This window comes from Oryctolagus cuniculus, chromosome X, assembly GCF_964237555.1.
Source record: "Oryctolagus cuniculus chromosome X, mOryCun1.1, whole genome shotgun sequence".
Classification (NCBI taxonomy): Eukaryota; Metazoa; Chordata; class Mammalia; order Lagomorpha; family Leporidae; genus Oryctolagus; species Oryctolagus cuniculus.
In genome coordinates this window covers 75,217,213-75,230,741 of record NC_091453.1, presented here as the reverse complement: position 1 = coordinate 75,230,741, position 13,529 = coordinate 75,217,213, and the positions used below count along the sequence as shown (strand labels likewise).

The 13,529-nt window shown below is 33.2% G+C and overlaps 1 protein-coding gene across 11 annotated transcripts in view; it reads right to left on the bottom strand.

The window, feature by feature from the left end:
• The window catches only part of KLHL13 (kelch like family member 13), a 185,527-nt gene that overhangs the window by 53,724 nt on the left and 118,274 nt on the right, over positions 1 to 13,529 (bottom strand). For 2 of the 11 annotated variants that reach the window (XM_070067102.1, XM_008272915.4), the window contains 2 exons: positions 4,627 to 4,671; positions 4,013 to 4,125 (listed from right to left, as the gene is read on the bottom strand). The exons of 5 other annotated variants lie outside the window; for them this stretch is intronic. In XM_070067102.1, the coding sequence (XP_069923203.1) occupies positions 4,013 to 4,110 (98 nt within the window). In that variant the 5' untranslated portion in view covers positions 4,111 to 4,125; positions 4,627 to 4,671. Of the gene's footprint in view, positions 1 to 4,012; positions 4,126 to 4,626; positions 4,826 to 5,175; positions 5,194 to 13,529 lie in introns of those variants that run through there. 4 more of the 11 variants (XM_070067103.1, XM_051827330.2, XM_070067104.1 and 1 more) reach the window with 4 other exon arrangements.

Genomic DNA, 13,529 nt, shown 5'->3' with positions numbered 1-13,529 from the left:
TTAATTGTGCATATATAGTAAAAAATAAGGTAAGCAGACATAAACAAGTAAAAACATTTGTTGTGAAAGCAACTTTTTCATAATTGGATGTTATCAATTCAATAACTTAACAAATCTTCGATAGATAACAAAGATTTCCCAAATCAAAAAATTCTGTTTTATTCACTAAAGAAAGGATAACATTGGGATACAGGCAACACATGCAATTTAGAAAACACGTATTTTATGTCTAAATTTCAATCACCCACAAACAAGGAGCATGTACGTAAATATACATAGAGTATACACAACCTTTCCTCAGGAAATCTAATTACTAAATTCTGTTGATGAAATGGCATAAAGCAGTTGCTATTGAATAATATGCTATTGGTCTTTATTATAAAATATATATTTACATATTGAACAAAGTAATTGAAACAGGAAGCTATGAACACATGTCTAGGGGCTCAAAGAAGTTAAGTCTAACATTCATCTTCCTTTCGCTTCCTAAAAGTAAAATTCTAAGGAAAACAACTCACAATGTCTGTCTTGCTATAACTCACTGATAGGCTGCACTGGTTAATTCTTACCTAATTGTATTCCTCATTCATACCACACTATTATTGCAAAACTTGCTACTTGTGAAAAAAAGATAAAAGTATTGCTAGTGCTAATCCTGTTCTATTTTAAGTGTCCTTAGAATCTAACAATCCACTAACCTTGTAATACTGGCCTGAAAGAACCATTTGCTGTCTTAAAACAATAAATACCAAAACCATTTAGGTGTGATTTCCCTTACAGCGTTATTAATTTAAGAAAAATTGGCAGGGTAATTCACACGGTTCACACCTGTCAGGAGCAGGGTCTTTAGTAATGCACTTTACACCAACCAGGAAATCCTCTGTCAGGCTAAGGCTGAACTTCAGCCTACTGTTGAACAGTGTGTAATGCAAACACGTTATCACAAAGGACTCCATTTCTAGCAAGACAAGCCCTTCAGGCATGCCACCTGCAAGTGTTCAAATCTGAAGCTGGAGTAATATTAGATGTACCCAGTGGACACCAAGCATTTGGTCATCAATCTGTCCTGGGGTCAAAAATTATTATTGTAAATATTTCATCTTTAAGGCTCTTTACTTTCCCTGTATCACATTATAACACAATTTCTAAAACACTATATGCTATATAAGAAACTATTGCCCATAATACTATCATAAATAGTCTTTATCATTAGGAAGTCTTTAAAATGTTGGGAAGATTCAACTATCTTTCAAGTTCTAAACATTCAAGAAAGAAAACAAACTTGGACTTTAAATTTGGTAATTTAAAAAATGAGTCTTTCTGTTTGATGTTTGAAGGAAGTAAAATGTTCTCTATTGTAGTTTTTAGTAACATAACAGCACTGCCCCATCAGTAAAAGAGTTACAGCTAAGCAGCAGCTACACTGGGTTTACAACAACAACAACAAAATACAACAATGAAAAGAGTCTTTGTATTTGTCCATACTTGCTCAATTACTACAACACATTTTTACTATAATCAAGACTATTTTATTTTAAAATTTCAGTCTTTGAAAAAGTTCTCAAGTAATCACTAAAAATCACATAATGGGTATTGACAAATACAATGATAAAACATCACAAACCAATAACAATACTATACAAGAATGCACACAAAAAGATCTTTTATCAACCATTAGGAATTCTATATTCAAAATGTTATTTTAAATGTCTATACATGATTTCACAGGTAAATTTCTAATACATTAAAATTTGTCAGAGACTTAGAATTTAACTATCCTGCTTCAATGAAAAGTTTAGACCAAAAAGACACAAATAACCATTTAACCTAATGTTTACTAATCAAATAATTATAAGAGCAAATATAATGCTATTTGACTCAGTAATCTAATTTAATTTTTCAATTTTTGAGTGAAATTATGCTAAATTTAAGTATCATGTTGTGTGCTGATGTGCTGTGGAATATAAACTAGCATTGATGAAAACAACATTCAAACAGTATGTTTTTATTTCTTGCCATATGAGGCAATGAACTGTGATCTAAACAATCAAAAACTAAACATTTAAAAACATGATTTAAACTCCTCAGGCCAGCTTTTATAATATTTAACATATTTTCTATTTGTGTATATTTACTTAAGTATTAATATATTTATTTTTAAATTCAAGGATAATTTAATAACATGCTGTAAAAATGTCACAATAGTGTAGCTTACCATCAGCTCTCCAAATATATTCTCCATTCTATTTATGTGCACTAACCAACAATCAATAGTCAGCATGCAAAATCTGTGATATTTTCTAAGATCCATTTTCTAAATTAATTCACTCATCAGGTCAAAGGGTTAAGTACTTAAAAAGAAGAAAATAATTCATTAAAAATATTGTATTACATTATATCTAAGATTGTGGTTAATATAATTAAAATGAGCATTTATTTAGCCATCTCTAAAAATTGACAAATCACCTGCAAAAAGAGCTGCATTTTGGATCTTTTGGACAGTAAAATATGGTGAGAATACTAGAAAGGTTAACTGTAATCTATTGATTGTAGTGGGTTTTATTTTGTTTACAATAAAATTGCTTTTGGTAAATATTTGGTCATTTCTCAGCTGTTAAGATTCATAAAGTCAGCCAGCACACCCAATTTTCTCTCATTTAAAAGAGCCCCACTCATATGTCACCTCCATTAAGTTGTCACATCCATTAATTGTGGTTTTGAAAAATCCAGAGCTTTTGATAAATAAATGTAGCAGGTTTTTTTTTTTTTACAAATTAGATATTCTTTCTATATCATAAGAAAAAAGAATTTAATACCCAAAACAGATAAAATAACCTGGAATGTACAAAGGAAGGAACATAAAATAAAATCTGAAAATGAAATGACTGTAGGACTAAACTCTGAAATGTCCTCATTTTTAGCACTTTCCAGGGAATCACTTCTTTTGAACTGAGAGCATAAGTGCACTTCCTCAGCGGCTGAAAGGCTTTCAATGAACCAGATAGACGTTGTGCATCTGAACCTCACATACAACAAAAACTAAGTTAAAGAAAAAAATGGCAGCTCACCGGAGTTCTAAACATACAATTAACCTAACGCGGGAGGAATTTTCCACCTCTTTCCTACTGAAAAATATTTTAAAGGGAACACTCACAGTTAAGGCAATCTCACTCAAAAGCTTTTCCTCTAGCTATATATTTTTTTAAAGGCCCAATTTTCATATGCCAAAATAGGGATCATGAAAAGTACTTTAAAAAACCATTTTATTTTATCTTCTGGATTTTGTTTTTAAAACAAAACCTAAAATTTAAAAAATTGTGGAAACACTTTCTAAGGCATTTCTGTACATATTTACTTAAAAGACATTTCTAAAGCAGACATTTGTAAAATATTCTTTCAAACCCCATATATAAATAACTGCTCATAAAAGTAAAATCTGCACAAGTTGTAATCTACAGTACAGAACCTGAAATTGATAATGATGTAATATCAAACTTATTAATATTCATATAAAACTAAAGCATAAAAGTCTTGATGAGAAGACTTATTTTCGGGCCAATATGATAATTGTTAAATGTTGAAAATTTCATCAAAAAATACAATAGAAGACACTTCCATATTTAACACACTACCATCGATTACCATCAGCAGCTTTACTGTCATTATATCAAAGAAAGCATTTTAAGTGTTTTAGATACACAAAAATTCAAAAACACCAAACCCAAGTTAAGAATTAAAGTTTACCCTTATGCAATTCCTTAACTGTACTCTTGCGCTTTCATATTAGTAATTGGATTACCATCAAGCACTCTAAAGAAACATAAACATAACTCTAGGAAAACAAAACAATAGTAAAATGTGGGCATGCCAAGTCTTTAAATGTAAACAAGCTTGAGGATTTTAATCTTTTGGGTTTTTGAAGGTTGCTATTTGGGGTTCCCCCCCACCATTTTGCCATAAGGTAGACTCATGAATGAAATCCCACTTTAACATCCTATTTTCTCTCACTTACATGTATGCTGGAGAAAGTGGAGTTGACCTGGATGTTTTAAGCACAGGAACTGGGAATTTCCAGATAGCAGGAGAGCTCGTTTTCCATTTCAATGGCATGTTGTCACCACGGTACTACAATAACAGTAAACAGCGTTTCCATAACAGACTACCAACTAGGACTTCCATTCCACACTGTACTGACACAGCAGTGGCTGCCGTGGAGAACAAGCAAACGATTCTGCCAGTGCCCTTAAACCTATGCTTCCAATCTGTAAAATAGGGCTGCGAGGTACCTCCTTTAAATCCTCCTGTCCCCTAAAGCAATATGATGATTTTATCATTCCAACTTAACAATAGTGCCACCTCGTTAGGAAAGCGTTGACTGCAATGCACACACACGCACACACACATATACACACACATACACACTGCTGCACTGGGCATACCACACAATGAAGCTTTATTTAATAAAAGCAGCTGAGGTTTTCTTTAAGCTTGCATTACCATTGTTCTACCTTAGCAGGGATACATACTGCAGCACTGTACTATATTCTGTACCTATTAACCTGATTTCTGACCAATAGTAGCAGGAAAAAAAATAGATGGGTTTCATATGAAAATGAAACAACATACCTACTCAGAATACACTTGTCATCCTCTGAACATTCTTCTTTTGAGCTGCAACAATACAAATGGGATATAAACCTCAACATAGCCTTAGGCCACAGCTAATAGAGATCAGTGACTAAATTCAGCAGCTTGCTTTCCTCCTGTGCAAGCTCTGGCCACACAATACAAGAATGCCATTGTGGGAAAAGCCCGTTTAAAAAAAAAATGCCAGTCCCTCAGATTTCCAGTTAAAAGAAGGCAAAATGTAAGAACAAATATAAACTGCTGCAGAACTCTGCACGCTCTTCTAGTAGCTTCCGTTTCAAGTTGCTCTCCTTTCCCTATTCTTATTTCCAATCCGGGATGAGCAAAATCTCACACATTCACAACATGCTGTGGTAACATGAATATCACTCTGCCTTCTGCAGCAGAGAAGTACAGAGTAGCGTGCTCTTAATAGCAGTCCTCGGAGGGACGCTATCAACAATCTAATTCAATGCTGCCCTCCCCTTCTCTCCCCCCTTTCCCCTCCCATTCACCCCCGCCCTCCTCCCCCGCCCCCAAACAGCTCACAAATTGCCTTGAGGAAAGACCAACGCAGCTAGCCAAGCAGGTGTCCAGCAGGGACCACTCCAAAGCTCAGCAGCCAGTCCAGTAACCTCCAGGGATTAGCGACTGTCAAGGAGGTTCAAAAATTGAAGTTGCTGTCAAAGGCAGCTTGAGGTATTTCGTGAAAGCGATGTCAAATAAAGGGTTCATCTATATTATTTTTAAATACTGCCAGAAAATTCTTTGTAAATGCCCAGAAAGTGACTGGGTATTTTTAAGTTTCTCTTTAACGCACCAAAACAAAGTCACAAATTTTCTGCACAGTTCTAAAAGGTGAAAATAGGTTAAACGGATATTATGCTGAGCTCTTTATTTACAAACTAAAATTTTTACTTCTGATGTGGGCAACTCACCACCACTAATTATCTACCTTCATAGCACACTTCTGCTACCCAAAAACAGAATTATCTGTCTCCATCAATGCAAGCTTGTAAAAGCAGACCACCATTCACATGAAATCACTGCAGTGAAAAGGAGCTTACATTTACTTTCCAAGTCTGTATCCAAACAATAAACTTGTGCTTCCAACTGAACTAACTAGCTTTCAGATATTCTCTCCAAATTCTCAGATTTTAAAGATTGGGATTTAGTCCCTTAAGAATATTTTTCATTTGGATTTGAAAAGCAGAGATGAATGATCCTAAAGAAACTACATTCAAAAATTGGAAGATACATAATATGCCAGAAATACAGCATGAAACCAGCTGAGATAACCACAAATACCTTCCTCTTAAGATACAGATCAATATCAAGGCATATGGACAAACTAGTGTTGTCCTAAGAAACACAAACACGTATGCTAATGCAGTATATACACATATACATACACACATACGTACATATATTAGGGAAAGGGAATTGAATAGGAATGGATGGATTTTATAAATATTAATTTAATGACAGCCATCACTACCTCAGGACATACAAATTTTATTTATCATATACAATACCCCCCAAAAACCCAGATATGCAAGTTAAAGGATATATTTCCAATTCTTTTTAGTATCCACACACAAAATTGTCTCATAGAAATCTTCACAGGAAGTGGAAAAAGAAGTATTCATATTTATCATTACCTTCATGGCCAAAATATATTTTGAATTAGGTTAAAAAGAAACTTGGTATTAATATAAATAAGTCATCATCAAGAATTTACATTAGGAACATTGCATAGCAACCCTTAATGGTTATGGATCAAAAAGGTCCCAGGTACAATCAGAAGCAGCAACTTGTTTAGAACTCAAAGAAGGAAAAATACATACTCCTACACACAGAGAAACACACGTGTATGTGTGCATCAAGTTTGGAATGTCTCATTCTACAATGAGTTTTAAACATTCAAATCCTGAAACATTTGCATTTAAAAATATAAAACATAAAATCTATATAATAGCTTACATAGATTAAGGAAGCAATGTTTTAAAAATGAGATTCAATCACTCCCCAGTTTATGAAAATTTCACAAAGCAGTAATTGCAAATATGACTTCACCTTTTGAGAATAAAGATGCAAAAACATGTATAAAAGCATGATAATAGTTTCTAATAGTTTATATGTCAATGGAAATTCCTCAAAATTTGAGTGGGAAAAAGAATTAAGGTAGAATCTTCCATATTTCCAAAGTAACCCCCACAAGCAGATGAAAAACATCCTACTGTAAGCATTCTCAAGATGGTATTCTTTTGTGAACAATCAACTGATTCAAAAGCCAACCCTTTTTGGTGTAATCTCATTACAGTCCAAAGAAAACAACCAATATCAGTAATCTTATATGTAAATTTCCAATCTAGATTTTTCATAAACTTAATACACAGTATTAGTTTTATGGCATTCCAATAATTTTAATATTTGTTCAAAGAGAAAAAGACACTAAGGCTACTTTATTCCACCTTATCCTCAGTACTCTTAAAAGAGCCGAGAACCATAAAAGCATATCTGAGGGTGAATATTTATTTATATTCATTTCTTACTTTTGCCTTGATAAATTCCTGTCATTTGTAATTATCTCTCATGAGCAAACAAAATAATTCTTTTAAGTAGAAATAAACTTCAGGTGGGTAAAACTACCCTAATTCCAAATTAGCAGAATTCAAATTAATCAAATTGTACTGCCCTAGTAGAGACTCCATAGCAACTATGGAGTGTAACTATAATCAACATTAGATTTCAGAAATAGAAAATGTTTTCATCCATAGAATGAAATGAAGAAAGTTATTAAATATGCATTTAAATATAATTTTATGCAGACTCTGTGTCCCACTATTTTAATATTTAGACTGGTAGATGTCAAGAAGATTTAGTCACATCACATAAAAAGATTTCATTTGTAGAACACTTGTTTTCTGTTATGGAAAACTACATTTAACATGATATAAAGACAGCAAACACATGTAAACTTTAATCACTTAAAAATATCTGTGAAATGCGTATTTCAGAAATGTAACAAAGCAAAGACAATGATGGGTCTTGGCCAAGGCCACAAAAAGTCATTCTGGACCAACTCTTACAATAATAACTGCCTGGTTCTCAAGGTAGAAAGAAAAAATTTTTAGAATATCTTGAACTCTTAGAATTCCTCTTGCTCAGCATGTTCATTATATAGATTAAAAAAAAAAAAATCTGAAACCCAGACAGGTAAACTTGTCCACTGTCATTTTCAGCAAGCAGCAGAACTGGAAGTAGAAACCAAATCTCATTGACCTAGACCAGGAATTCTTCTAAAATCTCTACTGTTTCTTTTATCAATGAGATCATGAAAGACACACATTCCTGTTAGAAGTGAAGTATATTCTATAAATGTCTCAATGCATTCTAAAGGTGGGGATGGAGCAGGTATTTGGCCTAGCAGTTTGGACACCACTTGGGATACCCACATTCCCTGTTGGAATGCCTGAGTTCAAGTCCAGACTGTTCCTGATTTTAGCATCTTGCTAATGTGCTCCCTGGAGGCACCAGATGATGGTTCAAAATAGTTACATTACTACTACCCACATGGAAAACCCACATAGGAACACTGGGATCCTGACTCAACCCTGGCTGCTTCCTGATTTTGGGAAGTGACCCAGTGACCCAGCAGATAGGACTTCCTGCTCTATCTCAAATTTTTTAGTATTAAAAAATAAATGAAAGCCAAAAAGAGATATTTCCTCCTCCAAATACATGTTCACTGGAAGATACTAGGGTACTTCAAAAAAATCATGGAAAACAGAATTAAGATAAGCTTGTTTTGCTGTAAAAATTTTTGAAACCCATGCATAGTTTTTTGATAATATGTGTTTTCCATTAACTTTTTGAATACCCCTCATAGAAATGGGAAACACAGAAAATGTGAAAGTGTACAGAGAACAATTTACAAAATATTTTTAAAAATTTTTACTTACTTTCATTGTATTTGAAAGAGAGTCAGAGGGATAGGCAAAGAGACAGAGACAGAGACAGACACAGATGGGTAAAGATCTTCCATCTGCTGATTTGCTCCCCAAATGCCCACAACAACCAGGGGTGGGTCAGACTAAAATTAGGAGCCAAAAAATCCATCCAGGTCTCCCATGTGGATGACAGGGATCCAAGTAATTGAATCATCATCTGCCACCTTCCAAGGTATGCATTAGTAGGAAGTTGGAACTGGAAGTCAAAGTGAGACTTAAATCCTAGCACACTGACAAGGGATGTGGACTTTCCATGTAGTGACAAGAGCTGAACCACCTGCCTGTTTCCAAATCAAAACTCGAAGACATTTAAGAAATATAAGGGAGACAAAAGTAAGTACAATGTAAGGCGGTCATAGTATGAGCTACAAGTGAAAAATATGAATAAGACTAATTTTTTTTCTCAATGTAAATGTCCCTAAATAAATTTGTTGTGGAATTTGATTTGTGGACTTCTACAGTTTATCACCAAAACCCCCTCACCAAACAAATTGATTAATATGATGTGTATCTAATCTCTTTGTCCATTTTTTTCTGATGTACCCTAAGAAACAACTTGCTTTTTTTTTTGCAAGTTTTGGCTAGTTCTGTGGTAAATTCAGCTAAAGACTAATAGCATTAGCCACAGTTTCTATGAGCAGGCACTGTGTAATCTCTTCAGTCCGGATAATGTCTCTTCAGACTAATCTAAAATATCAATGTTACTCATGTTGCCCAGAAAAGACTGTAAATCATGCCAAACTGTGTGCTCTGTTTATGTTCTACCAATCAGTAAAAGCACTTGGATGGCAACCAAGTAGTAGGACTGTTAAACACTTTAAAGCACACAAAAGTTCTAGACAGCAAAGAAAAACTCTTAATACATTAGGGGTCTCTTCTTAAAGGAAACAAAATTGTTTACATACATGACTCTATATATATGCATATATATATTTGTATTTTATGTACATTTATGTTTACATATACTTATGCAGATATGTGTATATCTCCTTTGTTTCAGGAAACTGAGTATCAAATAGACCAAAACTTTCTCAAACAGTGACACTCAGATGTTTAGCCTTGCTGCAACCAAAATGGAAAATCCCAGATATTACTCAAAGATAGCTATGTTTGAAAGTTCTACATTGGAAATTTCCTCAATAGAACTGTGTGGATCCTGACAGTCCCCTAAAGGATCTATGAAAATGAACACAACTGCACCTCTATCTATGCGTTGGATTGATACAGTATACATTTCTTTCACAATACAAATGAGTAAAAAGGCACAACTGTTGTACTGGTGCTACACATGTGTATGTATAGAGAATTCCTCACGCTATAATGGCATAAGTGAGGTGAAGGTCAGTACTCTTTTCACCTTTAACAATTCCATAGTACAAGAAAGGTATAAGGTGGGCAAGAAAAGAACAGCAATATGGGAGCTGATCTGCTGAAAAGGCAGGAAGCATTAGGCCAGAGACCAAAGGAGAATACAGTAGGAGCAAAGAAGGTAACAATTCATTGAAATGGAAATGGAAAGACAGAATGGTAGCAATTCCAGATATTTATGTAATGCCTTTTATCACTGGAGATCAGATGAAAGGGGTTATGAGGCTAAGGTGAATGAGTGGGCCAAAATACAGAGACTAGATTGAGCAGAGAATTAAGATCCAGTTGGCCAACCAATAGTCCAGAGATACTGACCACTGTTACTCTCTTACTAAAGCTGAATGCAAGAGTAATAATGAATGGTAAACTCAGAAGTTTTGGCCTTTCCTTCTTTTTTTTTCCTGCTAGTATCTACATTCTTTATACCTTTTCAATTTTTCTACCCTGAATGCTTCAAAATAGTCCCATCTTTTTAAGAAAAAAAGTGCTTTAGACCAGAGTATTTTTGTGTGTTGGAAATGGATGATAGTAGTAGAAATCTATGATTTTAAAATATATACTATTTACATACCTGATTTTGCATTGACATTTCAAAATTTTTGTTTGAAAAGTAATACAGCAATTTATCATTATCAAAGAAGAACATAACTAATACTCCCATAAGAGACCATGTGGTTACCACATTGTCTGCTACAGCAATGTTACTTCATCTGCCCAAGGGATCCTCCCCAAATTCCTACTTATCCTTCAAGAAGGAATCCCTGTGTCTTTGTATCTTCCTCACTGAGTCCAATTTCTTGCACACTAGAAACCACCCATGTATTTTTGGAGTAAATTAAAAAGTAAGTTCATAAGTAGAAGGGTGGTTAAAGAATGATATCTTAAAGCCAATAACATGGAAGGTTTTTTTTTTAAATATTATTGCTAAATCTGCTATTACTTGTACATACTAGGAGACAACAGATGACGACTCAAGTACTTAAGTCCTTGCAATCCATGTGGGAGATCTAGACTGAGTTCCAGGCTCCTAGTTTCAACCCAGCCCAGTCCTAGCTATTGTAGGCATTTGCAAGGTGAACCAGTGAATGAACATCGATCTCTCTCTCTCTCTCATAAGATAAAAAATCATTTTTAAACTTTTGCTATTACTAAGATCAGAGTTTACACATAAGAAATACTTATTTACCAACATAATGTTATTCTTAAAGTAAAAATGTAAATATTCACATTCTTTTACAAATAGGTATATGCTAAAGAAAATCATTCAAAATACATATTTTCTTAAATAAAATAAATTGCTCTAATGAAAAATCTCTGATCTCACTTCAATTAGTGATCATTTATGTTTAGTCATCTCTCCACAATTCCTAAATGTCTCTTTATATGTCTCTTTAAGTATTCGGGTAAATAAAATAGCCAAGCTATTCATTGTAAGCTGTTCTGTTGTGTTGCACATTAAACCTACAAATTTATCAAATTTTTTAAAAATTCAAAATGTGCAATACAACAGTTCAGAATATGATTCAAATGAATAAATACATTAATAAAAGCTTTTCAAGAGGTTTCACTATTTTGTTTTTATCTTGATGGCATCAAATATACAAGTCAACCAAAGTTACATGAAGACAATATAAACAATACTACAACCTTTGTTTTGAAGCTCTGCACTATTTTGCTGAGAGTAAACAAATTCCAATAATATTTATGCTAAAAATTATTTTCAAGCAATCATATCAGAAACCAATTCTAAAAGGCATAACAGTTAAATAAATTCAACATTTGCTATATTCTATAATATTTCAGAAAAACCTATACTTTCATGAAAATCTGAGTTTCTGAAAGATCTTTACAATAGTACATTTTCAACATCACAATTTAAATTAATGAGATAAAGCTACTGTTTTAAAAACACATATTTTATCCAAAGAATTGTTATAAAATTCACATGTTTGGCATAAATGTTTTGGCCAAAGACGAAGTTAGAAACTACCTGGTTTTCCAATCACTCCCCCTCCCTATTTGTAAACCTTGGCTACAAATACCTACAGTAATCACAGTAATATTTTGTTAACCAGCAGCAAGCACTTCCATGGAAAGCTAATCCTAATGACTCATTAAGATTATACGACACTATGTAAATTTTCCATGAAAAGGGCCCTTTAATTTGAATTAGTTTAATTTTTTATCATTTCCCATTGCTAATTTGAAATTTCCTACATATGAGGATACTTCAGCTCTGATTGTCTTTTTCTACTTTTCAAAAAAAAAGAAAAATAAATTCAAATAATTCTTATTAAAATGGAATTAAAAGATAAGTTTATTTGAACACAAAACGTTTTGAAATCCATGGTTTTTTCATAACACAATTTTCCAAAAACTTTTTGAAGTCTCCACATATATTCATAGAAACTACTGTTGTTTTTACAAAGGTTTTAACTACATAATAAACAGGAAAATCTTATGCTTCAAAAATGACGCAATTTCAACCTTTAACCTTGTGATCCATTGCCATACAATGAGAACCAACAGTTTTCTTAAGGGAGTAGCTGACAATCTTGATATTTGCCTACTATGGTGTTATCCAAGAGGCTTAGCAACCTGGCCAATCTTTCTTTTCATGACCATTTCCAGATCCTTCTCATTGTCTAATTTAGATTCTTCTCCTGTAGTTTTAAATTCTACAAAACAAGTAAAGGATAGAGAAACAGACTGAAAGATGCCAAACATATGGTAGTAAATCTAAATTCTACAAGCTAATCAAAAGGTGTGTAATTTATAATTTCTCCACTTGCAATCAGCAATTTAATAAATTCCTATTGTGTAAAACATTATTAGCACATGTTACACATATAAAGTGTTTGTGTGCTGTCATCTAACCACAGAATTGTTTTGGCATTATATCTGACTCTATTATATTGATGCAATGATTATCCAGTGGGAGAAAGCCATTTCCTTTCCTTTATCTTATATTATATTACTAACTAAATAAAGTACAATTTTGAATAAAAAGAGAGTTCATCTTCTAGGGTGATGATTGGTTTAAAATAGATAATTTAAATTTTGGTTTCTAGGTATATCTCACCTAATAAGTTTAGAATCACTTCATAGCTTCAAAATCAAACATATCTTTGACTAATCAGTTATTTCTCAAGGAATTCTGAAGCTAAATAACACTTGGATACAATATATTTTCCTTTTAGCTAGCATAGATTTATTCATTCTTTCCTTACTTGGCTTGATCTAGGTCAGAGACACCGTGGAATATTTTTATGAGTCTTCCACTACAGAGCCTGGCCATTTTGTTTAAATTCCTATAATACTATTCAGACCTTAAACAAAAAAAAAATATTTATGTTTAGGGGTTTCCAGAAATACCATTCTCTGAGATTCAGATTTTTAAAGAAGGAACAACTGAACTTGTACTCCAAAATGAGTTAACAGGCATTAAAACCAAGCTTAAAGTGATAGTATAACATGGGAAAGGCATTAGCAAATTTATTAAATAGGACCATGGCTTTTGCA